This window comes from Erigeron canadensis, chromosome 2 (assembly GCF_010389155.1).
Source record: "Erigeron canadensis isolate Cc75 chromosome 2, C_canadensis_v1, whole genome shotgun sequence".
Taxonomy (NCBI): domain Eukaryota; kingdom Viridiplantae; phylum Streptophyta; class Magnoliopsida; order Asterales; family Asteraceae; genus Erigeron; species Erigeron canadensis.
The window spans coordinates 29,046,728-29,073,145 of NC_057762.1; the positions used below are offsets into that span (position 1 = coordinate 29,046,728).

Genomic DNA, 26,418 nt, shown 5'->3' on the forward strand with positions numbered 1-26,418 from the left:
TTGTAAAGCTTTTAGGAAGATTTTTAGGCTAATTTTTAGGAGGATTAATCCAAATGGCCATCCCAAGTAAATTAGTAAATTAACGAGTTGGTTTGAGGTAATCCAAATGGGTCGGTTTCAAGTTCAAAAGGTGCAAGCGCGTTGACACATTAGTAAATTAACGAGTTGGTTTGAGGTCAACTAAGTTGATGGGTACGGTTTCAGATCAAACAAGCTGGTTGGCCGATCGGTCAACAATTTAAATAATGTATATGTGTGTGTGTAATATTTTCGGGGTTTGGGGTCATCACTCATTTGGTTAACTCAAATGGCCATCCCAAGTATATCAAAAAAAAAATAGATTACTTTGTTGGATGGTCGATAAGTCAACAATATATATTATCCCAGCCTAATTATAAAGTAGGTTTCAACTTGAATTAAAGTGGAATCGATTATTATTAGCCTATATTGTAAATTCAAGTTTTATTAAACACATGAGTTCATACTTCGTAATGGGCTGATGTTAAAAAAACTTCCATAACTATATTTTTTATTTCTATAAACTATATATATAACAAAAAGGTAAGAGAGAAACAACACAATAATTATGTAAATCATGGCTTTGTGACAACCAATGTTTCTCACTTGACCACATAAAAAAGCTGCCTTTCCAAATATGCCTTCATTTTTGTGCCAAACGAATAGAATCTGCTCACGTGAACATCACATGTGACCTCATCTTGTCAGTCTTTGCCGGTTCCACCATTTCAACCACCATCATCTCCACAATCTCCGTCACTATCTCCCCTATCTCCGCCTCAACCGCCGTCATCAAAAGCCGCCGTAAACCGGTCCCCATATCCCTCTCAATCAACCCATCAATATCTTCCAATGTGTCACATTTAGCCCCGGGACCAAAACTATCAATTTTGTCACATACTTTTTTTATCAACTCATTTCCACACATTGTACATATAGCTTGTGGCAAATATGGACCAACACAATTCATATAAGGCCTTAATATTTCGGATAATAACTCGTCTACTAAATCGAATATTAACTTTCGTTTCGTGGTATTCGTATGATGATATTGTTTTTCGAGTGTGTGAAATATTGAAGGGTGAAGAGGGTGTGATGGTGTGTGCCATTGGCCATAGGAAATAAGAGTTGTGTGATAAATACCACATTGGTCTATGATTCTTGAAATGTAGTCAAAGTGATCCAAAAAAGTAGTGGTGGTGGTGACTACATTGTTGTACGATAAGTTCGGATTACTAGGTAAATGTTTCATGCTCCCCAAAAAGGACACCTGCAAAATAAAATATTTGATAAATTTAAGAATCAGAACCTATCTTGAGATAACTTTAAATTTGATTACATATGATGATGCAAGATATCTAAAAATTTGATAGAGTAGAATAAAATGTGTCTATCAATTTTGAAAAGTGCCAAATTCGTTTTATGCTAAGAATAATACTGTAGCTACATGTTTAGTTTAACTCAGCCATAAAATAAAAGGTAATAATCTTATAATAATTTTTAATTATAGATGACTATCATTGTTTCAGACAGTTTATATACATTAATATGATTATATTTATGACGAAAAATTATTCTAAATCTATTCTCATCTTAAAATTAATGTTAAGTTTACTCCTAAAAGTAATATTTGCATTTTTTTTAGTATATGACAACTAATTTCTTATATGATTTAGTAAACCGTATGTACTTATAATATTCATTGAAGATCCATATTTCGAAGTACTTTTTTACAGTGTTATTTTTTTATATTTTCAACCTCGGTGTTCCAAAATTTGGGTAATATATATGCTTGACATCAAAGAGCGTGTAACGATAATAAAATAAAAAACCTGACATCTATTATCTAAATAATAATTTAGTTGCCATGAAATAGTACTAGCTACCTTGTTTTATTTCATAAAATTAAACGGACCTACAATATTTAGATATATATACAAAAAATGTCATTAAAAAAAAAAGATAGAATAGTAGTATTTCAGAAAAAGATGTCATGATCAGGAATATATTAAGATAGAAACAAATGACATCAGAATTAAATGTTCAAACTAAAAATGTACCTGCTTTTGAGGTAATCTTGTTGTTGAGGACGATGACGTCACCTCTTTCTTGAATGAAAGAAACTTTGTTGTGTTCTTGACATTCACAACATGATGTTGTAATGTAGTTGACTTCTTTTTGCAATTTTTCCTCATCACAATAGCATCATCTTGTTGACTCATTTTCTTCAATCTCAAATCATATCTTTCACTTGGAATTCTCTTTATTTTCTTTTCTTTCAATGGCTTCTCAACTTTAACTTGTGGTGAAGATTGTGAATTTGACATGGGTTTGTTAAGATTATTGTTGATATCCAACAATCTAAACTTTGGTGATCTCAAAAAGGTTGTGTTTTCATCATTTTTCACTTTTGTTGTTGTCACGGACGCCAGTGCTGATGCTGGTGTCCGTGCAACAACCTTTTTTGGTTTCAACAAGACAAGATTTGAATCTCGTCTTTGCTCTTTATTTTTTGTGGTTGAAACGGTATTTGTAATATCGGTTCCAAGTCTCCGGTTGATTCTTTCCCTTACTTGATTCGCAATTTGCTTTGCGTATTCTTCTGACTTTCTACGTGTCATTTTCATATCGTTTTCTTTATCTACTTGGAGTGAAAGCCGGTGATGATATTCATTATCAGTTGAGCGCCTGCTGGCAGTCGACATCCTTGGTGTCGTTGGTAACGAACTGCTACGATGATGTGAATTCACCGGAGTCGTAGAAGAAGAAGATGGCCTTGGAGATGAATATTCGGGCAAAAGATCCAGACCCATTAATCTAGCAACTAAACCGGGTGTTTTAGTACCCGGAGAACTGCTACATTCTGAAGATATATCATCAGTAAATCTTGATCGTTGTGTTTTGATTTTAATTCCACCCATCTGCATTAATAAAAGAATAATAACTTTTTAGATGAAATATTAATTGATGATGATGGATCCAAGGATGATCATTTACTATACCATCATAAATAAACTATATACACTTGAATATTAAAAAAGAAAAAAAAAAACTAAATTCAACTTACTTGAATGTTCAAATTTTTTTGTTCTTTAACTTTTGATGATGATGATGATGGAGCAATGTTCTCCATGGCGGATTCCGGTGTCTCCAAGCTATTTCTTGGTGCTTCTACGCCTGTAAAAGATATTAATTTTAACATTTCTTTTCAAGATCACGACACTATTATTTCATACAGTGAGTCATAACATATAATTACCCGACTGGTTAAATATGTCATTCTTGATTAATAGAATGACTCGTTTAACCTATCAAAATGTAATGACGCAATTGTATATAAAATAGTTACGGTATCAAAACTTTTAAAATAAGAAAATGAAAGTATTCTAGTAAATTAACAATTTCCAAAATTAACAAAAGAAAACATACAAAATTTATGAATAATGCAAATGCTTGAGATCAAGTTACCTTGAAGACTAAAAGTGGATTGTGGCGAGTTAATATTGATAGTTGATTCCGATATAAAAGATGGATGATGAAATCGAAACGACTGATGATGTTGAATATCAAACACTCTAAAAATGGCACTCATACAACCAGAAGACCAAGAATTCATGTTTTTCTTCTCTTTTCTTTTCTTACTTTTATTCGTCGTTTTTGCCGTGGTGACAGATGGTGATTTCGCATCACCACGACTCCCACCACGGCCATCTTCGCCACCACTGCTACCCTTGTCGAACCACTCTCTCCCCATGAAGTAAAGAACTTACACACAAAAAAAAAAAAAAAACTTTACTTTGTCTATTTGTTTCCAAAAAACTCTCACCAGATATCAAAAGTACACAAATTGTATATTTCACGGAATATCATAATACACCTTTTTGGCAGCTTTAATCTACTCTAACTTTAACTTTAACTCTTCTTGTTGTATTTATATGTAGAGAAAGTTGTGGTGTTGTTTTGCTTGGCATTTGTTTAGTGTGTGAGTGTATGTGTGTGTTTTTTGAAAAAAACGAGGTCAGAGATGAATGTGGATGATGGTGGTGGGGGTTTGGGTTGGGTTGGGTTTAATATAGTAGTTTGTTTAATGGGGATCCGAACTCATATACCCGTTTCATTTTGAATCGGTATTAATTGCCTCTTTTGACTCTATGGTTTCTTTCAAAAAAAGGCTTATAGTTTTTAGTGTTTTTATTAAAATTCTAAATTAACGAAATCGATAATATGATATGTGTGAAATAATTTACTTTTTCTCTAACAACAAATTGGAATCAATGACGAGGTTGTTCTCTCTATCTATCAGTTAGCCGACGGAGACTCTCGATATCGAGAAAACAAATTGATCATAGACAGATAGAGGTTTAAGCTTGAAGTTTTTAGTTTACCCGATCATTTTCACTCCTTATAAGAGAAAGCCTATCATGAATAATAGACACCTGGTATAACATAGAAGTATAGAACCTTAACTTTGTTGTTACATGTAGAACTTGAACATATAACTTCCTTATTATTAAACTCACTCGATATCGATCTCATCTCAACCAATTAAAGGAAAGTTATTGCTGTGAAGTAGTTTAATTTAATTTCTACACCGTTCATACATCACAATTATTTTTTTTTTATAGAACGTCATTAGTGGTTCAAACCTTTACAGTGATATCTAAGCGGACAATATGTTAGCGGTTGAAACTCAAATGCACCACTGAAGACCAAGGGTGCGATAACACGACACGTACACGTCTGAAGAGGTAAATGTCCAAAACCATAAAGAATTACTTTTATGATGTGTACAAAATAAAATTTAATTTTGTTAATGACATTTACATAGTTGTATATTTGTGGGAGAATACACTAATATGTTATTTACTCGTAATACACGTTACGTGTCAATAGTTTTTACGATGTTAATTTTTATATTCAATCAAACAAAAAAGGTTTATGTCAAATCCATACTTTTATGTTTGTTAGAATAATAAAGCTCTTTCTGGTAAATTTAGTCCTACTTTATTAAATTTTCTCTTTAGTAATCCTCAATCAAGTTAATGCTAACAACTTTATTATGGTCAAACCGCTTTCTTTGTAGTTAAATAGATGACCATAACTAGTCAAAGTGTCAAAGTTTTTGCAAATTGCAATAAAGAGTGTCATTTTTGACTAATATATAATTAACTACCATCTATAAAACATACGGGTTCGGGTTTGGGGATGGGTATACGGGTTTTTATCAAAAACCGTTCCCTAATTAGGACCCGCAAAAAACTATGATAGCATCCCCATATCCAGCCCAAGACCCGCATACTCGGATCTGAACCCGACCCAAAAATATCGGGGTTACGGATTTCCCCATTAGATATATGGCTTTTGATGTCATCCCTAATTACAAGTTTTTGATTACTCCCTCAGTCCCTCTAACCTAATTTAAATGTTCAAGTTTGACAGTCCAAGTTTTTCTTTCGCAACTTTGACCATTAATATTATTGTTTATGTTTTATAATACTTGACGAAAGTTATATCATTATAAAATACATTTAAAACTTAATCGATTCATATATATTAGAGTTAATTACTGAAATGGTACCTAACGTTTGCGCCATATTACTGATTTCATACCTTTCCTTTCGAAATTACGCTGATCATACCCAACGTATGCAAATTTTCACTCGGACCATACTGGAGGCTAACGCCGTCACGTGTTAAAATCCCTCTCACGTGACTTGCACGTGAGGGGTAAAGATGTAATATCGAGTTTATTAATTACTTAAATGGTACCTAACGTTTGCACGATATTGCTGATTTCATACCTAATGTTTTTCTTAATTACTTAAATGGTACCTAATGTTTAGTTATTAATTTTTTTTTCTTTTGAAGGGTGAATTCCGTTTTAATCCAATTTCTTAAAAACTGGTATTTTAGTCATATTGGTGTGGAATATTTTTTTTGGTTTTATCGGTATTACCGAAAATATTGGCCAGTACGACTATTTTTAATTTGTTTTATTTTTCTTTTATGAAAAGTTTCCAAAACTTGTTTATATTTAACGAAAATAGTCAGAATGCACTTATAATCCAGTACAAAAATAATACAAAATAGATTTTTCATAACAAAATATAAGTTTAAAGCTCACAAATAACCAAAAATAGCAATAAAGTATCATAAAAATAATTTTAAAAAAAATTCAAATTTTCTTTTTTGAAAATACTGGAAATACCGCAATGGTAATACCGGAATATTCCAATAATACCAGAAATACCGATCAATATTTACTGCGACACGAAGCTTAAAGCAATGTTTTAAATACCGGTAAATACCGGCCGATATTTCTGGTATTCCTAGATATTTCTGGTATTACCGTTGCGGTATTCCCAATATTTTCGAAAAAGAAAATTTGAATTTTTTATAAAATTATTTTTATGATACTTTAATGCTATTTTTGGTTATTTGTGAACTTTAAACTTATATTTTGTTATGAAAAACTTATTTGGTATTATTTTTTACTGGATTATAAGTGTATTTTGACTATTTTCGTTAAATTGTAACAAGTTTTGGAAAATTTTCATAAAAGAATAATAAAACAAATTAAAAATAGCCGTACAGACCAGTATTTTCAGTAATACCGATAATACCAAAAAATTTTCCACACCAGTATGACTAAAATACCAGTTTTTAAGACATTGTCTTAAAACGGAATTCACTTTTCAAAAGAAAAAAAAAATAAAAAAACTTAATAACTAAACATTAGGTACCATTTAAGTAATTAAGAAAAACATTAGGTATGAAATCAGAAATATCGTGCAAACGTTAGGTATCATTTAAGTACTTAAAAAACGTGAAATTACATCTTTACCCCTCACGTGCAAGTCACGTGGGAGAGTTTTTAACGGACACGTGACGGCGTTAGCCTTCAGTATGGTCCGAGTAGAAATTTGCATACGTTGGGTATGATCAGCGTAATTTCGAAAGGAAAGGTATGAAACCAGTAATATGATGCAAACATTAGGTACCATTTCAGTAATTAACTCTATATATTATATCAAGTATTACATAACATAAATAAAAATTTAGACGATCAAAGTTAAATAAGAAAGACTCAAAATATCAAATAATGAAATTTAATTGAAATGGATGGAGTAATAACTAGGCAAGTACTTGAGGACATCTTATTAATTAATGAGAATCAATGCCATTAACTTTTTATACACACTTATAGAATTTTTTTGATGCACTTTAATATAGTTATAAATGAATTAAGAGGTGTTTGGTGTTATATTTTCAAAAGAGATTTTACATTTTTAAAATAGATTTTGTGATATAAAACTTTGTTTTTATAAAGTATACTGTCAAAAGTGTTTTTTTTATAATAGATAGTTATTTTTTCATCGAAACACGTTTTTAGATATTTGTATTTTACAAAGGTAATAATCAAATTAAAAACGTAATAATTCAATAATCACTTCATAACATAATTCCAAACATCTTTTAAACATTTGATTATAGATTTAATTTATTTATTCGTTGTAAACATTCAAATATTCTATTTTTATTCAGTAACCTACTATTGTTAATTTGCTCATAAAGTGGATTCATTTTTCACCAAAGGTATAATTATACGAGTATGACATTTAAACTCTAGTTTTTGAGCAATTTGTAACATTTTCTATATACTTCGATATTTTATAATGTTCAAATAACATTATAGAGTCTTTAGTTATATATTGCTAATTTTCAGATTGTTTAAGATCTATCGTTTGTGCTTGTCTATGAACACGAACAAGCTTAAACACAATTCTATGTTTGACTATTTGTATATGAAGTATTTGTGTAATGAACGAATAAATATGAACAAGAACTCGTTGATAAGTTAACTTTTACTAATTCCGAAAAGCTAATGATGAAATGATCTAGCTAACGTCTGTTTACGAACTTTTTGGGAGCCAAGGTAGTACATGTTTCTCTTAGAGAACCGTGCATACACAACTTATTTATATACTTTTTGAAATCAATAACCAAACTTATAAACTACTATTAAAGATTATAGATTGGGATTGATTCAGTTGGTTTTAAAAAATTATTTTAATATGAAAATTTTATATTTATATTTAAGCGTATATACGGAGTATATATATATATATATTATATTATATGTTAATATGTTAATACTTATTATTTTTAATTAACAGTTTTGAAATAAGATGTTTCTAATATCTAATCTTTTAACCATATTTATAGATCTAGCTAGCCGTTAAACGTCACATGTTATTCAAATTAAGGTTTTGCATGTGCATGTACACTAGTGACACATAAATGTCTATTATGCCAATGATATATTTAATTGACATTATTATTGTATAGAGTATTCTGTAACCACCTTCCGCCTACAGATTCTACCGGTGGCGACTTAAGGTTTTTAGAGGCCTCAAACGAGATTAATTTTTGGGGCCTAGTTCATTACCATATAAACTAAAGTAAAAAAAAAGTAGTTCGTCTTTTGTTATTGAACTACAAGTAATAAAAAAATATGCAGATGTTGATGCAAAAATCAAAAAAGCGTTACAGCAATGCAAATTATATAATGATACTTAATCCAAAATTCAAACACTAAGTCTAATATACAAGATTTTGAGGCCTTGGAAATTTGGGGGCCTAAAGCGATCACCTAGTCCCATAGTACTGTTGAGCCACCTCTGGTAACTACACTAAATAACATATACTATAAATTTTGTCCTTCTAGTAGCCGTTGTAAACAACAATGATCGACCACAAAAAAGGATCAAGCCATAGCTTATTCACGTACAAGTCGTGATATTCATACTTTTTGAATGTAGGATTCAGTTGTATTAATCTAGCTTATTGATGAAAGATGTTACATATGTCTAAAGAGGGCGGAAGTGATATCAATATACGAGTAATTTTTTTTAAAACTATATACAACAATATATATGCTTTATATAGTTTAATTAAGTTGTACAAAATACAGGAAAGTATATATGTATGTTACCTATTGGTACAAAGTGTTACAAGAATATTACTCCTTATGATTAAACCGGCCATTTGCTTAAAAATATGTTTAAAAAGGAGATCAGCTGGAGTGCTGGACACATGTTTATATTGAGTGTAGAGTCTAGAGATCTTCAACATCACTATAGGGGACAAATTTTGTTCGCCATTCTTGAAAGGGCTATAATTAGTGGTGGATTCAAGAATGAAAATTACGTATATGTCCAAATTTAGTTTGAGCAAATAAAATTTAGTTTGTCCGTAGTATTCAGTATCGGGTCGGGTTTTCACGAAACATCATATATTAATCAAAATCTTTCACAAAGCGAGTTTTTTTTTCCACAAAACACCTATTAACAATTAAGCGAAACTTTCATTAGATTTCTCAGGTTCTACCTGCTTGTCATGAAATTAATTCAACTTCTATTACGACCACTATTTTAACTACAAAGAAATGCAATGAGTTTTTATTATTGTACAATTCTTACTATAAAATTTGATTATTGGTAAATCATTTTTGTTTCCTCATTCCTCCCGATTTCAAGTTTCCTCTCACATCTATTATGAAATCTTGTTAAATTAGTTGTTGTGGTATTATTATTACACAATATCACTACTCGAATTTATTAATTTTTATAAGTTTAGTGTTTTAAAAATTAGAAAAAAATTTGAATTGAAAAAGAAAGAATAGTGACTAAAACTTTAAAAGTCCGTTGGTATGCTACTAATGAATCATTAGGATTAGAAATAAAGCTCATGTATCTTTCTACACCGTTATATTTTATAACTAACTAATCTACGAGTACTAACAAAAACAAAGTGTATCTAATTATAACTTATTTACTTCAAATGTTTTAAAAGACTTATTTTATATTTTATCTAGGTCCAAACTCTTGGATAACATATGTCCAATCATAATCTTCTATACACATGCTAAAAAATTTTTTGGACCTAGTTATTATACACATGGAACCGCCCTTGGCTATAATGCAAATCCCTTCCAGTCAATAAGAGCATACACTATAAACATCTTACTTGTAAGTCGTAACAATAAGATAAGAAAAATAATTAATCATTGATGTGTATTTTCTAGTCTTAAATTTATAAACACGAAATACCTAGCTACTGACTACTAAACACTTGCTGGCAGTGAACCCGTTCGTATGCAATATAGTTGACTTGGTAAACCGAGATCGAACACAAGGACTTATTAAGCAAATGTTATAATAAAGTGATTCAGATCAAAAGGGGGTTTTGTGACCGAATTGCCACGTTGCAAAAGTTAGTAAGAAAAGTCAGTAATCCCGTAGGATTAATCGCAAGAGAATATTTGGTTGTTGAATCTTAACAAAGATTTAAAAGGAACACCTACTTGGATCAGCTCACATGCCAATCATCAGGTCTAAATATTACTTGCATTTGTTGAACGACTCAAAAGGTAGACAAGATGAACTCCCGTTATACTTGAAACTTTAACTGCTAGAAATATAATTATTGCTCCCGCACTTAATTTCTACTCTAAACAGTTAAGCATTAAAAACCTGAGTTAATTTTATGATTTAATCTTTTGAAAGCTTTCTCTCGAACTGCTCATTCGCCTAATCAGATCCCTCTATCATAAGCCTTTACACACTCAAAATGAATTTAATTGTTTAAAATCTTTATCGTTGATTTTTTTCGAACTCCAACGATTTTAGGTTAATTATAGACCGATTAACCATTTCATAAATCAATTGACAAGGACATAGATTTCTCCCGAACTTCTAATTACAATTATCAATCAATTAATATAAAAGTTGAAAACAATATTTAAATCCAAATAAATGTGGATCTTCGATTAAACATATAAACCTCGTTCAACACTTGCAAGCAACATTAAATCGATCCTATGACATGCTTACTACCCAAGCGGTTGCAAGAGATTTAGCTACTCGTAATTAAAATACAAGAACAAACGAAAAGAGAAGAAATCATATTATACCGAAATGATTGAGGATAATCCGGTAGCAATAATGATTACAATCCAAAAGCTGAAAAGATGTAAAACCCTAACAACTTGTTTGCTCCAAAAGGCTAAGAACTATGAGAAAACTAATAAAATTTGCCAAAGATTCGTCCCTCAAAGCAGAACCCTAATCGTCTATACATACAAAATTCGCGTGTAACGGCCGTTAGTGGAGTAATGGCCGTTACTTTTGAAATTCCCTTGTAATTGCCGTTAGTGGAGTAATGGCCGTTACACTCCTTTGAAATTCTAACTGCCGTTAGTAGAGTAACTGCAAGTTACAGGCGATTTGGAATTTCTCTTCATAATGGGAGTTACTCCAGAAACGGGAGTTACAAGCTCCAGGACTCGTTTTCTTTGTCTTTTACTTGGTTTCGATCGAATCCTTCTCCCCATTTCTTCCATATGTCATCAAAATCAACCAATGCGTTCGTCTAATCAATTTCCAACCTGAAAACACTTAACACACCTTCAAAGCATCGAAAGTTGGATATAAAACTATAAATATAACGAATAATTGGTCCTAAAGTCATATGGGAAATGGTATAAAATATGACACATCAAATTCCCCCACACTTAATCTTTGCTTGTCCTCAAGCAAATTCAAGATGAATGATGGGTGTATGTTTTTTATTTATTTCCTAGTCTTTAAAATTTATGGTGTACAAGTAACTATCTAAACTAACACACACTTTAACGAGCAGCGAACCCGGTCAGTTGAGTATAGCCTAGTGGTAAATTACAGGATCGTTCGCAGGGACGCGTTGCGTTACCTAATCTAGTAGTACGTGTAATTCTAGTTTGTTTGGGGGTTTGTCACTAACTCCTAATAAACTAATTTTTAGCACTTAAATAAGAAAATATAACCAAATGCTTTGCATCAAAAGGATACTCTGAAAATAGTTTTGAAAGGACGAATATCAGTAATTAAATTAAAATACTTGTTTGGCATCTCCGATCTCATGGTGCGACCAAATACTATCCTACTGGTTTGTTAGCCTGTTGGAAACTTAATCACGGTTCGAATTCTCGTTAGATTCACTTTACCTAAGTAGTAGTGCTGTCGCTAGACTCACACTACCCTTTAAAACAAATTCTCGCTAGATTCATTGTTTTAAGTATTATGACCTAAAGTTTGTGTTACTAATTCATCTTTTAATTACCCGGCTCTTAAGCCATGACCAGATATAATTCCCTCCGGTGACCACAGTGCTCGTTTCCAAGTCAAAGGATCGCGTCTGGTATTGTTAAGCTTCATGTTCAATTCACCCTAGTTACTATGGTTCTGGATCCCTTAGTTACAAGTGAATCACTTTTTACTTCTAGTTATAGACCGACTAGTTGTTTTCTGTCCTAGCATATTAGTCCTAGTACATGATCATAGACAATCATCAGAATTAAACTAATATGTTCAGATATAAAACCAATAGCAACATGAATTACTAATAAACATGGATCTACGATAAACAGTAAAGCACACTCCAACAGAATCTAAACAAACACAGTAAAACAATAAGCGTCTACATGATCACATTGATCCAAACAAGTATTCAGCCTACTAGCCTAGCATTATTAAAGGAATAACAAAGTCTGAGAATATAAAAGACATAGTTCAAAGACAAAGAGTAAATAAAGATGAAAGATCTAGACCAAGAGTGAAGATCGGAAGGTGTTTAGATGCTCCAAAACCTTCTTGGAATCTGCAATTTCGATCTAGGGTTATTCCTGGGCGGCTAGGGCTGCTGAATCGGCTCTCTCTTAGGGTTTTGAGGGTTAGTTCGACTTAAATAGGTGTTTAAGTCGGTTACTGATCTAGGCCGACCAGCGGCGCTGGTGGGCCTGCCAGCGGCGCTGGCTAATGGGCTAGTGGCGCTGGTGATACTTCAAGCGGCGCTTGTGGTCTGGAGAGCGTTCGCTGGTGAGCACCAGCGGCGCTGGGTATGTGTCCAGCGCCGCTGGTGGCTGCTGTCTTGCACTTGAGTCTTCGTTTGGCTCCCGAACCACTTCCTTGTGTCTTGTAACTTCATAGGCTTCCTTCTTGAGTCAGTTGATGTCATTACCCTCTCTCGCATCTTCCGGGAACCTGCACAAACATATCATTCATTAAGTATCGATAGTTCCGGAATATTAACTCATTTAAGCATAGAAATGAAGCCTTTCTTTAGGGGTTTTTATCACAAAATGGACGCTCATCAATGAAAAACATAAAATACCTTGGCACATTATGGAACCACATTTCAGTAATCAAAAAAGAAGCTTAACCATAATCAAGAAATGAGAATAAATGGTTAGGCAGTTTTAATCTTAAATGAAAACTGGAATGTTTGACAATATTTGACCGATACACAAGCCTTAATAACACGACTAAGCACAAATGAAAAGAATAAGTGATATCTCGCCTATCCTACTCCAACTAACTTACTTTTGGGGTTGAATATTTGAATAATCACTCAATAGCCAAGTCGTGATGCATACTCTTTTAACCATAGGCTTGTACTAGGTTCGTTCCTTCATCGCCAAGGCGCTAGCGCCATATAACGTCTATCAAAAGAGGACTTTAAGGGTTGTAACGTAAGGCTAAACAAGGTATTTAAACAGGGTATGGAAATTTGGGTAAACAAATAGTGTTAACAAAGAACTAACACAACATTTAACAAAGTTTTCACATATAGTCTAGCCCAAACAAACCCATGTCATTAGTTGCCAACGGTCCAAAACCCTGAGAAGTTCTCCCGACAATACCCCCAACAGAACGATAGAAACCGACACCATTGTGGTGTATGAAAATCAAACAACTCCTTCTGCCTAACTACCCATGTTGGCTTAACGAACGTGCCAACTAAAGAAGAATAACTTATAGGATATAGTATTGCAAAATCCTATTTCGTTGGTTATAAAGATGTACCAACTCAACTCAATAAATCTAAGTAACAATGAAGCTTATGTTGGTGTAAATGATGAACCAACTAATAAAAATGATTTGACAAAAAGGAGAAATACCAACTGACAGCCCAAGCTCTTTTTTCATTTTTTTTTTTTTTTTTTTTTCTTTTTCTGTTTTTCAATTCTTTTATTGTTTTTATTCATTTTTTTTGTAAGCTACTTTTACTCTGACTAATTGGTATTCTGTTACATAACAAAGAAACAGTGACAAATCATTTAATAATATGCTAAGATGAACAATCCAGACTTAATCCAAAATCATGACGAAATCAAACTACCCCCATAAAATGAGAATATCCTAACCCGACATGACAAGATATAACCCAAACCATCCACTAGCATAGGCAACCAATGACCCACCAGGACTTCGACTATCGGTATGGCTAGGAAAGGTGTATATTTAGTGGATTTAATACAAAGAACGGGCTAATGACAACTTTTCTATTGTTTCTTGCACCAAAAGTGAGTGCAACATAAGGGTTTTAAATGAGTGACCAGTGTAGTTAGCTACTAAGCACATTACAAAACATGCACATAACAAATTTTACGAAAAAACGGGTGAACATACAAAGAACAAGGTTTAAATCCTAATTTGCCTCTTCATCATATAGAAAAATCACGGAACGATCAACCATGACAAGTTCTAGAATAAATGCGATCACCGGCACACTCATAGCAAATGAAACAATCCGGAAATGGATAACCAACCTCAAACTTGCACGTCATAGTTCAGAGCTCTAAAAGAGACCCTTACTTCCGGATAAATCCAAAAGCCTAAGAAAGGGACAAATTTACAAGGCTAATAATTCCAAAACCGTACACCTATCATACTAAAATGAAGCAATAATCTCACACTTTGGGTGTTTTGGGTGCTTTGAGCGTGCTAGCAATGTTATTAATCCAGAAGGGATGCCACATTAATCAGTCAAACACATTCCACCTATTAAAATTTTGCCAAGGATGTAGTTACATTGCTTAATAATATGTATAATTAGGTGACAAAAGCAATTAACTACAAGGACAAGCAAGCAAAAGTTTTAAAATTCCTCTAAAGTATTTGGCGCCGCTGCCGGGGACTTAGTTTAAGTAGTTGTTCAATTTTGTGATTCGACCCCTTCTCGCAATCACTTGTGAGGAAGTTAATTGCTTTCTTAGATTAACGTAATTTAGTGTTAATTTTTATTTTATTTAGTTCTAGTCCATTTTATTGTTAGTTTTTCTTTTCCATTTGTGCTTTTCACGTGGTGTGTAGTATTTGTTTTGTAGTATTAGCATCACCCATGGCAGATCAAGACTATGAGTTGGAGGCAAAATATCCAGACGAGATTCGGTACTTTATGCAATTGCCCGATGAAACTTGGTATGAAGCATGGTTGAGGATGAGATACGTGGTTGATAAGTTAACCACGAACAACGTTTTTGTTGGTGAACTTGTTAACATATATTTGTGTGGTCTAAATGATAAATTATACGAAATTCTAGATGAGGGAATAGTAGGGATGAATACCGACGAGGTATTTGATTTTATAGAAGAATTCATTGACTATAACGAATTTGTGTATGAGCCCAACAATGAAACAATGTCGCAAGAAGTGTATGAGACTCCGGAAGAGGGCATAGAGGATTTGGATGACGTTGTTTATGCAAAAGATATTTTGTCATTTCCAAGTGAGTTCGATCTTGGTGACATAACTTTTGGAAAGAATGTAGAAGAAGTTGACATGCAGCAAGAAGACTCAACTCCAAGACGAGGAGACCAAGTTGATCTGTACGGGGACTATCATGACATACCACATTCGGAACCGCACGAGTCAGGTAATAAGGACGAGAGTGAAAGTGTTGATGTGGAATTGGAGGAACGAGCTGAAGTCGTTTCGGATGAAGCTAAATGGGATGGAAAGCTTGAAATCACATGGGATGACGAAATGGTGACTACTCCTACCATGGGAAGCAAGCTTGTATCCACCATAAGGAATTTGCTACCTGTAATTGAAGCTAATAATGGAGATACGGGAGACACCACTTGGGAGAAATCCAATGACTTGCTCGAGGATTTCTCACTTTTCAAGTTTAGACCACCCGGCACTTTAAGTGTGGGGGAGTTTATGATTTACCCAACGAAAGCCGAAGCTAATTCCATTTGCAATCATTCAGGTAAGCATTCGAATTTAATTGATTTATTATATACTAAAACGCTTTCTTTTCATTTTGCAGGAGTGCCAAAGTCGCTAACATCTTTAACGAAGATCATGGCACGAAAGAAGGAGCCGGATAAGGATGATACGACTTTTCTCATAGATGAATGCGAGAACACAAGTCAAGATGATTTGAAACCCTACTCGGGTTATTCAAGGAGCTTTCTAACTTCTTATGCTTTAAACAGTTTTGAATGCATTAACGTGGTTAGTTTAAGGGCTAGTAGTAATTTCATGATTATTTCTTACTCATTAATCTAGCTCCAGACTCCGTAGCTCCAGACTCTTTTAAATGGACGGATATAAGCCTTGACATGAACTACTTGAAAATTCCGTGCCATAACAAACGTCTTGAAATCTTATATGTTATGATGAAATGTTGGATTTTTAAGATGAGTTTTAAAAAGGGAACAAATATTTGTAACATCTTAAAAGCTAATTGTGACTAGGTGAAAGAAATGGATTGGGTAATGGTAAAGATTGGATTCACATACTATTCACCTTATTCGCGTAAACCGCCCGACACTTTAAGTGTGGGGGCGTTTAAGACCTCACCATGGTAATTATCCGGGGTATGAGTCTAGCTAAAGACTCGTTAATAAATTAAGCGTTTCTCGGGAGGCAACCCGTGCATTGTATTTTATTTCTTGTTTTTGTTTGAATAATTAGGATCGAATAATGTAGGACTCTATTATATATCCGTTGTCTTTTTAATCGTGTGTTCATGTTGAATAGCAAGTTTTATTACAATCACAGAACATAGATCGGTATACTATAATACAACATCCTTGTCATAAACACGATAGGCGTTATATTTATTTTCAGTCATCAACTTGAGTAATTTTATTTTAAAATCTTTAAAAAAAAATATTTCAAAAATTATTGACTTATTAACCAATCAAATCGCTCAATTTTATCAAATTGATTTACGCTTATGTCATCAATTAATCTAATTATAATTATGAATCCTAATAATCATTATCTGAATATATTATTTTATTGGTATTTATATTAATATTTGTAGAGAAAGTCTCATCAGTTTACACATTTTTGTTTTCCATCAATAATTTATACCTTTTAACCCTGAATAAACTTAATTTATATTTCATTTTAGCCATTAACTTGAGTATTGTTTTTTTTTTTTAATTTTTAATCATTTAGTTAATTAAAAAAATTTGAACATATGAAATATTGTCTACAAAAAAAGATTTCGAAAAGTAATGACTTATTAACCAATTAAATCGCCCAATTTAATTAAGTTGACTTCTGCTTATAATATCATTTAGTTTAATAAATAAAAATTAAAAATTCTAATAAAATTATCCAATATATTATTATATTAGTATTTATATTAATATTTGTAGAATAAGTCTTATTAATTTACACATTTTTGTTTTGCATCAATAACATGTGCATTGTGAAATGACTACGACAAACAATTTCATCTATATGTCTCAGCTGATAAGGACAGTGACGAACCTGTGATTATTGTACTACAACTTGCAAAATATAACACTTTCAATTGTTTATTTTCACAATTATAAGCTTTTATAACTTAAATATATAAAGATCATAGAAAATTTACAGTTTTAAAAACTAACATAATAAAGACCTTTTTATCCTTAGTGATTTTATATTTGATTCAAAATCCAATAGTCGTTCGAGAAAAATAATTTAAAAATTAACTCATTTCAATCTGATAATAATTAACTCGACATTATCAATACTAATAATATACCTAGACAATATATGGTAGTGGATAATTCTTAAAATTTTTCAAGTTTTAGGTAAATTAAATTTCAAGAATAAAATTTGTAATAATTGATACATGAAACAAGTGGTTTGACGGCTTCGTCGACCGTTTAACTTAGGATTATTTAACATACCAGAATATAAAATTTTTAATATTTGGCAAACTTTGAAAATGTAGTAATTAGGCAAAACAAAAATATTAAAATGTTTAAAGTTTAAGTCTGTATATTCATTTCATAATGTATTATAACTTACAATAATATTATGTAGAAAGTTTAATACTCCGTACCATAGTTTAGGAAAATTCGCTTTCAATATTTTTGTGAGTCCCAAATTAAGATAAAAGACAAGTAAACGTAAATTGTAAACAATTCTAACCTGGAATGTGACCAGTTAAGAATGCGATCCAGATATGGATATTAACAAGAAGGTAATAAACTGAAAGTAAGTTGCGAGAAACAAAAGGTGCTGAAACCATTTAAAGTATATATATAATCAAGTATGTGACGTGACATTGAAACTATATAAAGTATATATATAATAAAGTGTATATATAATAATTAAGAACTTAATACATTCAGTTAATTTTTTTTTTACTTAATAAAAAATAAACATTAATTACCTATTTTTTAGTCTTCGATCAGGTAGAATCTTCTCTGGGCTCTGCTTCTGAGATGATTCTCTTTCTTCAATCTCCAGTCTTCCACTCCAGAATGAATGTCTTCAGTTTGGGCTGATCTTGATCTGAAGTGAAGCTTCAGTGAATTTATTCTGAACGGCTTCAGAATTCTGTACAGGTATGTTCACTGAACTTCAGCTATTTCTGAACAAATCATACTTGGTCGATTTTCGACCCAACAATTTTACTTTTAGTTAAGATAATATAAATTTATTTTGATATTAAAATTTTTATACAACTTTCATAATTATAGTAGTATTTTAAAGGTGACCTATGTAATCAAATTAATAACACATGCTTTTAAGACACGTATGTCAGACCTTCCGATATTCATGGGTATTTCAAACGTTTCTTACAAAAAGTATAAATTTATGTAACTAAACAAATATAAAACATACACTTAGTTTTGTAACAAATTAAAAATTAAAAACATTATTACTTAAGTTGTGATTTTGTATAGAACATTTATGATATTACATATGAGTAATAAATATATGCTATATGCATTTTGTTTTATAATGTCAATATGTTAAAATATTTTAAAATAAATAAGACTAATATTTATATACAGTGGATACAGTAATTTTTAGAAGGAAGGGTTGTCACTAACAACATATTACATGCTTAAAAATTGTACATTATATACTAAAAACCGTCCCCTGATTTTTCTAACAGCAAAGTACAAATTTTAATGCACCCAATTAGTTTTTACTGACAACCCTAAGGGTTATCACTAACAAAACCCTTCTAACAGCAAGATACAAATTTTAATGCATCTAATTAGTTTTTACTGACAACCCTAAAGGCTATCACTAACAAAACCCTTTTTTATTTTGAAGTAAGAAAATTTCATAAATATGCTATATATTTTTCTTGTGTATTAATTTCGAGATGGAGACATGAAGATGGTTCGAAACAACCACAACATTATCTTCTTACATATAGATATCGATCGCAAATAACACGGTATGTGTAAGACAAAAATGAGATAAATGTAAATCACTTGAATTAAAATGTTACGTTTATATTTTTACTGTCGTTCTAAAAAAAATATTACGTTGTTTTTTTTTTTAAGAACTTGTATATATCTAATGGTTTAGAAACGATGAAGAAGAAATACTAATTACATCGTCCTTTGAAACAAATGATCATCTTTATAAGACCAGCAAATACAGTAGTATTCAAATGAATCAATATTGTCTCATCTAATTAAATAACAAATTATCTAAATAAGGTGATGATAGATCTTCTTTAACTCATTCTTTTAATAATCTTTTTAATATCTTCATTTCATGTTAAGTGTAATTTACTATTTTCTTTTAATTCCATCTTTTGGTTGTTTTATATGTATTGATCATATTGTTAAGAGTATTTTTAAAAGGAAGAGTTAAAAGAATTAATCTTTCAAAAAAGAAAATACTGCTAAAATAATAGAGATATACATGAAACTATGAAAGTTTAGTGATTGATTTTATCTATTTGGAATCGATAGATTGAGTTCATATTTAAAAGGTGGAGAGAATAAAGAAAGAAAGCATTATTGTTAGGTAGCTAAAATCCAGGCGATGGGCTCCATACGAAATTGGACTATTGAACCAAAAGGACAAAGAAAATTAACTTAACCTAATTTATTTTAAAAGCAGACTATGATCTGAGCCGTTTGTTTTTTACGAAGTTAATATACTACTTTAAACTGTTCGAAAAAAAATACTACTTAAACTAGATTATTAACCCGCGTAATAAGCAAGTGAATATATAGGGTTTCGTTAGTGACAACCCTTAGGGTTGTCAGTAAAAACTAATTGGGTGCATTAAAATTTGTACCTTGCTGTTAGAAAAATCAGGGGACGGTTTTTAATATATAATGTACAAGTTTTTAAGCATGTAATATGTTGTTAGTGACAGCCCTTAGGGCTGTCATTATCATTTTCCAATAAAAAAAATGGGATTATGGCACCGGAATGTAACCAACTATGACTCAATGGTTATGTAATGTAGTGACATTTCAAATTGGCTATCTGATGTAAGTAACTTCCGTTTTTGTTCTTTTAGAGTATCCTACCGGGTAACATCCTATTTGTAACCGGTAATGCCACATTGGATGTAAGAAAGAATAGAGATTAAGACACTTGAGTGTAACTAACTATGAGTGAATGGTCATGTAATGTAGTAACCTACGAAAGTGTTAAAATTGATGTAAGAACCTCTCTGTTTTGTTCACTCGATGTATCTTCGGTAACAACAATTTTTTCGGAGAGCAAATGTGAAATTGTAACTAAATGTTAACTTCAATCCCAAACACAAATCAACACTAGATATAGATAGATGCACAAATCAACACGATTCAATAATAATCATACTCAAACCCTAATCCCCAAATCGGATTGTGTTATGATCACCCCATCATCGTTAACCATAAAGATCCGGCCATCCTATCCCCACCACAATCAAGATCCAACAACTTTGGTTTATATTGGGGTAAAAGGGGGAATTTTGACAGAGAATGACAACCGTGATTTTCTGGGTGGCGGTTGACATTTGTTTATTTTGTTGGTGGCAATCAGCGGTGGCACGTGTCCGGACTTGGAGACGGTGAAGAGATGACCGCACTCTTGAATGGAAGAAAAAATGAGACCGAGACCACCTACTACAACCTTGTCAGAGTCTAAGACCATCCACCAATGACCATCCATTTCGTCGGAGTTCATAACCCACGACCGTAACCATGACCGTACAACATGTCAACCGGTACATGAAAAGTACAAAAATGAGAGGTTCTTACATCAGATAGCCAGTTTTAAAGATCATTGCATAACATAACCATTCAGTCATAGGTGGTTACACTCTAGTGCCATAATCCCAAAGTAAAACTAACATTGTTACCGGCTACCGGTACAACATGTTAACCGATACATTAAAAGAACAAAAATGAAAGGTACTTACATCAGATAGCCAATTTGAAAGGTCACTACATTACATAAACATTGAGTCATAGTTGGTTACACCCCAGTACCATAATCCCTTAAAAATATATCTCTAACTATGTACTCTAATAACTCATACTCCAAAATCTTTTGTACTATAAGAACTCAAATTCCAAAACTTTTACACTTATACAATTTTGTATCAACTTTAATTTAACTATATTGTCATTTAAGACAGTTATTAGTACAATAGTACATGATCCTTTTTAAGATCAATACAATATTTTTTTCTGTCGAACAAGACTCTTCTTGAAACATAGTTTTATCGTTTTCAACTATGCCAACTTTACGTGTTAAGTAATACATTATTTCTAGTTAAATCATACGTTTCGTAATTGCGTTTTAATTTCATACACAACCCTTGTTAATATGAAACACAAATGCACACGTACAGTTTTATATATGTATTTTTAACAATTTTGTATTTCGTAAGCTTCATGTATACGTACTTTTGTAAATATATATGGGGCTTATATTAGTCGGCTTGCAAAGTGCGTGGATACTTCAATAAAAAAAAAGGTTTTTGCTAATGTCAATTCATATATGGCTATCATTAATATTAATATGTACGTATAAATTAGTTGTACTTTTATAATAAAGTAAGATGATTGATGGACTTTTCATATGAAAGATATAAGCAAGGGTAGCTTAGACATAGGTCAAGGTGGACGACCGATCGAGACCCTGTTTTTTATGGGGCTTTTTTTTATGTATATCTATATAAAATGGAAAATGATAAATCCTCTTAATTCTCTTTCCTAGTTTTGTCCCCTGATTTTTTCATGTGTCATCATCTCATGGTTAGGAGGATTATTTGGCTATTTGGTTAGGAGGATTAATCATTTCCCCCCAAAAAAAACCCCACAAATATTAATATTACGCCTCTTAAAAAAACACTAAACATGCGCTTGTGCTATGTACTAAAGCCTTGGAATCTGTAATCAGTTATCATTGTCAAAATTCACAAAAGTCTAAAAGGTAATAAGCAACACAGTCATATCATTGGAATACAAACTAATTAGGATATTATTCAGTATTATGATCAGACTTATTTTTAGATTTAATGTCATAAAAGTTTGATATTATTCACTATTTTGCTAAGTTTGTTGATAATAATACTTATCGTTATCTTAATTATGTCTTGGTTTATATAATTAAAATTGTTGCACCTATCCTCCGGGCTTTTTTTTTCTCCTCAGCCAAGGTCCACAAATTTTCAGAGACAACACTGGATATAAATTTTTTATGCAAGTTAATAACAGACAATTGAAACATTCAGCTATCAATGGACATACTTTGTTGGAACATCGATCACTAACGAAAGATAGCCAGACCCTGGTTCCCAGGGTTATTAAATTAAATACAATAAACAAAAATACTAAGGCGGAGGAGATGTTGGCTTGGAAATTCAGGATCGAATCTTAATTCTTTGCGGTTTCGGACATTTACCTCTTGAACGTGTGAGCATACGTGTTATCACTCCTATTCTGAAAGAGTACGCGGTTTTCAATTTTTAGCATATGACGTCCCACCTTAGATGTCACTGCTGGAGTTTAAACCATTAACATCTAATACTTAACACAAAAACAAAATGCTAAGACATATTTTGAAAAACTATCCGTTGCATTTGAAATGTGTAACTTAAATATACACGTACATATACATTTATTGGTTATTTATAAGAACTTAAAAGGCCTGTAAGCTTAAATTAAGTAAATGTTGGTGTATTAATACCAATCTTGTTCCCTGATCGTTAGGTCGTTAGGTTGGGACATTAAACTTTGAGTCGTAAGTTTTATGGATGAGGTAAAGTAATTAAATTGGTTTGGTGAACATTTAACTTTGTAAGTTTCCTATGCATACATTCCTATTAAAGGAAACTCACTATTTTCTACTTGAATAGGCTTTTTGGTTTTTTATTTTTTTTAAATGGTCAACAATTTCTTTGAATATCATTCCTTAATTTCAGTATTTCACCGTATTAAGTGGACATCAACTACCAAATACTAGTAATAAATTGAATTTTATTTGTTTATTTGGTTAACCTAGATATCCAACCTGATTTGCAAACCAATAAATTCCAAAACGAGCATTTGTTTTTTCGGGTAATCCGGGTCATCTTAATTATAAGTTTATGCGAAAGTATATATATAATCGATTACATGCATCATGAAGTTATCATATGGAACTGTATTCCTAAATTTTATAAACACTTGAGCAATCAATATATGCAGCTAAAACGGAATGGATTTACGCACCTTAACTTTTACACAAAACCATCTTCAAATCAAGGAAAGATACAACTCTTGCTTATACAAAATCAAGTGTTCGTTTTATATTTGTGATTACGTCCTTCACTAGGTACTAATGCAAGATCATTTCAAAAACCCTAGTTTCAATGACATGTTATAGTAATTGATTATGTTATTAATGATCAGCTAAGATCAAGCAAACAAAAATTACATATTTACAAGATGAAATGATAACATGGAGAAAAAGAAGAAAGATTTGCAATGAGAAGGAAGCTAGTTTTTGGTGTGACAATTAGATTGACATAACTTATTTACAAGACGAATATAATAGGCCTTGCTTTTTTGATATATAGGTTTCATTTGGCTAACGGATATTGGTCGTATTTATAGTCATTGAAAAAAGGTTTGGGCCCAACTACAAGTGAGTTTTAATATGGGCCTATAGACTGGTTGGAAAACATTATTTAGTTGGGCCGACCAAATATAATCATCGGCGAAGAATATTGAAAGAATTCACATGGCTATTTGGCTAATGTAAATGATGGGTTAGTAATTTAGTATTGAACAAAAGTCATCAATAAAGGTAACTATGTATTTTGAAAGAGTCTTAAATGGCTAAAAAAGCAAAATTTGGATTCGAAAAATGTTCGTTTCGTGTAATTATAGATTTTTTTTTTTTTCATTTTCATTTTTCAGAGAAATGGAAAAGGTTTTTTTATTAAATTTAGAATCCTTACAAACTTTTAATTTAAAACGTGTTTCTCATTAGAAAATTAAGCTTTTTCTTTTTAAAACACAGAGTTTTTCTTTTTTAAAAGTGAAAAAAAAAGTTGGAAAACAACAAAAATGAGCTTTTTAAACCATGGATATAAATTAGAAATTTGAGTTTTTCGTTTCCCTAGAAAATGATTATACAAAAACCACATATTACATATTTTCCGCACATGTAAATCAGAGAATAGATTGTATATTGATTGTGATTTAGAGAAGAATACAAAGGCCCTATATAGATATACACATAAGCATAACAAGGGATGCCAGTTATATATACAAGGGATATCAAAAGGGGTCTTTAATAGTATGACCTTTAATAATATACTTTAATATAATGGCTAATAGCACATTATTTTAACTTTTTAAGCAGACGATTCTCATTGGCAGTCTTTAGTTTACAAGTGTTTTAAGATTTCTTTGAGTTAATTTATTGAAAACCTGAAAGCAGTCTTTTTAAACTATCATGTTAGAGTTAAGACTGTTCACATCTCAACCCTCCCAATACAACGTCAAAATACTGGGAATAAAAACCCGTAAAAAACGACCTTTGAGTGTTTACTTTTTGATATTAATTTATTAAGTCAATGGAGAGTAGCTAAAGTTAGAAGATTTTTAACAATTACTACGCACCACTCTTTATAATTCTGTGTTATAAAATAATAAATAATTTATCATTGAGAATTGCATTTTGTATCTTACTTTTATATTGTATTCAAACCTAACATAAAACACAAATTTACTGAACAAAAACGTCACATTTAAAAAACTTGTTTTAAGGGTCCTCGTGCTGTCATCAATCGCACAGTTTTTATCTCATATTGTTTTTTCAATTTTGCGATGAATACTAAAGTTATGCTATATCCAATGTTAGAAATACCCTTGAGCGTATTTAAATTGTTACATCACATTATACATCCTTAAAATCTTTCAATTTTACATCTAATCATACTAACATTTTTATAAATCATTAGGGTGGACGGAGCGCCTTGGGAAGGAGACCGGTACCTATCCGGTACCGGTTTGAACAGCGCCCCGCCCCTGGGTACCGGTAGGGTGGGGAGCGATTTGGTGACCACGGTGCCGATTTTGCTGCCTATCTTCTTTTGTCTTTATTTGCTTCTTCTTTTGTCTTTTCTTCTCTCCTTTTTCTTTATTTATTTCTTTATTATTCTATATATGCTTAAATTAAATAGAAAAGGGTGGGGAGGGGAGGAGAGGAGTGGTAAGACATTCCTAGTGTTAGGCTACGAGTAGGGAAGAGAAGCAAAACCAGAGAGGGGAGGGGTGGTAAGGCCTTTCGTCCAGCCTTACATCATTTAATTTTACCTCAAAATCATGTTACAAACATGTCCTTAACTTTAGACAGACACCCATAAGATCCTTTTAACTTTGGATGTACTTAATGGCCATCGACGACTATAGACACAGGGTTCGGTACTAAATGGGGGGCATCCCTCCAAATTTAGATTTTGTCATGTATTTTCAAATTTTTTATGGATTTTTAAATTTTTTCCATAGGTTTTTAATATTTTGCACCTTTTAGATTTATTTTTTGTGAATTTTTTAAATTTTGATCTCTTTGAGATTTTTTCCTGGTACCGCTTCTGTATAGACACCCATGGACATGTTAAAGTTTAGTATTGTAGATAACCTTAGTATCAACGGATGAGTACACAATGAAAATTAAAGAAGAGAGATAGACCATAGAAAATGTCTTGCATTTTCTATATTTATACTATGGGGGATGAGAATATAAAACTGTTAGGTACCTAAGTTTAGCTGTGGAACACTCACATATTGTTTTTTTAATCCATAAAATTCA

At 31.8% G+C, this 26,418-nt stretch overlaps 1 protein-coding gene across 1 annotated transcript; it reads right to left on the minus strand.

Annotated features, from left to right (window-relative positions):
• Positions 1 to 512: 512 nt before the first annotated feature.
• LOC122589847 lies at positions 513 to 3,649 on the minus strand. Its single transcript, XM_043762168.1, has 4 exons — positions 3,487 to 3,649; positions 3,086 to 3,195; positions 2,079 to 2,939; positions 513 to 1,288 (listed from the first exon to the last, which is right to left on the minus strand). Exons 1-4 carry the CDS (start codon positions 3,632 to 3,634, stop codon positions 692 to 694), a joined length of 1,716 nt encoding a protein of 571 aa, XP_043618103.1. The 5' UTR covers positions 3,635 to 3,649; the 3' UTR covers positions 513 to 691.
• Positions 3,650 to 26,418: the final 22,769 nt, after the last annotated feature.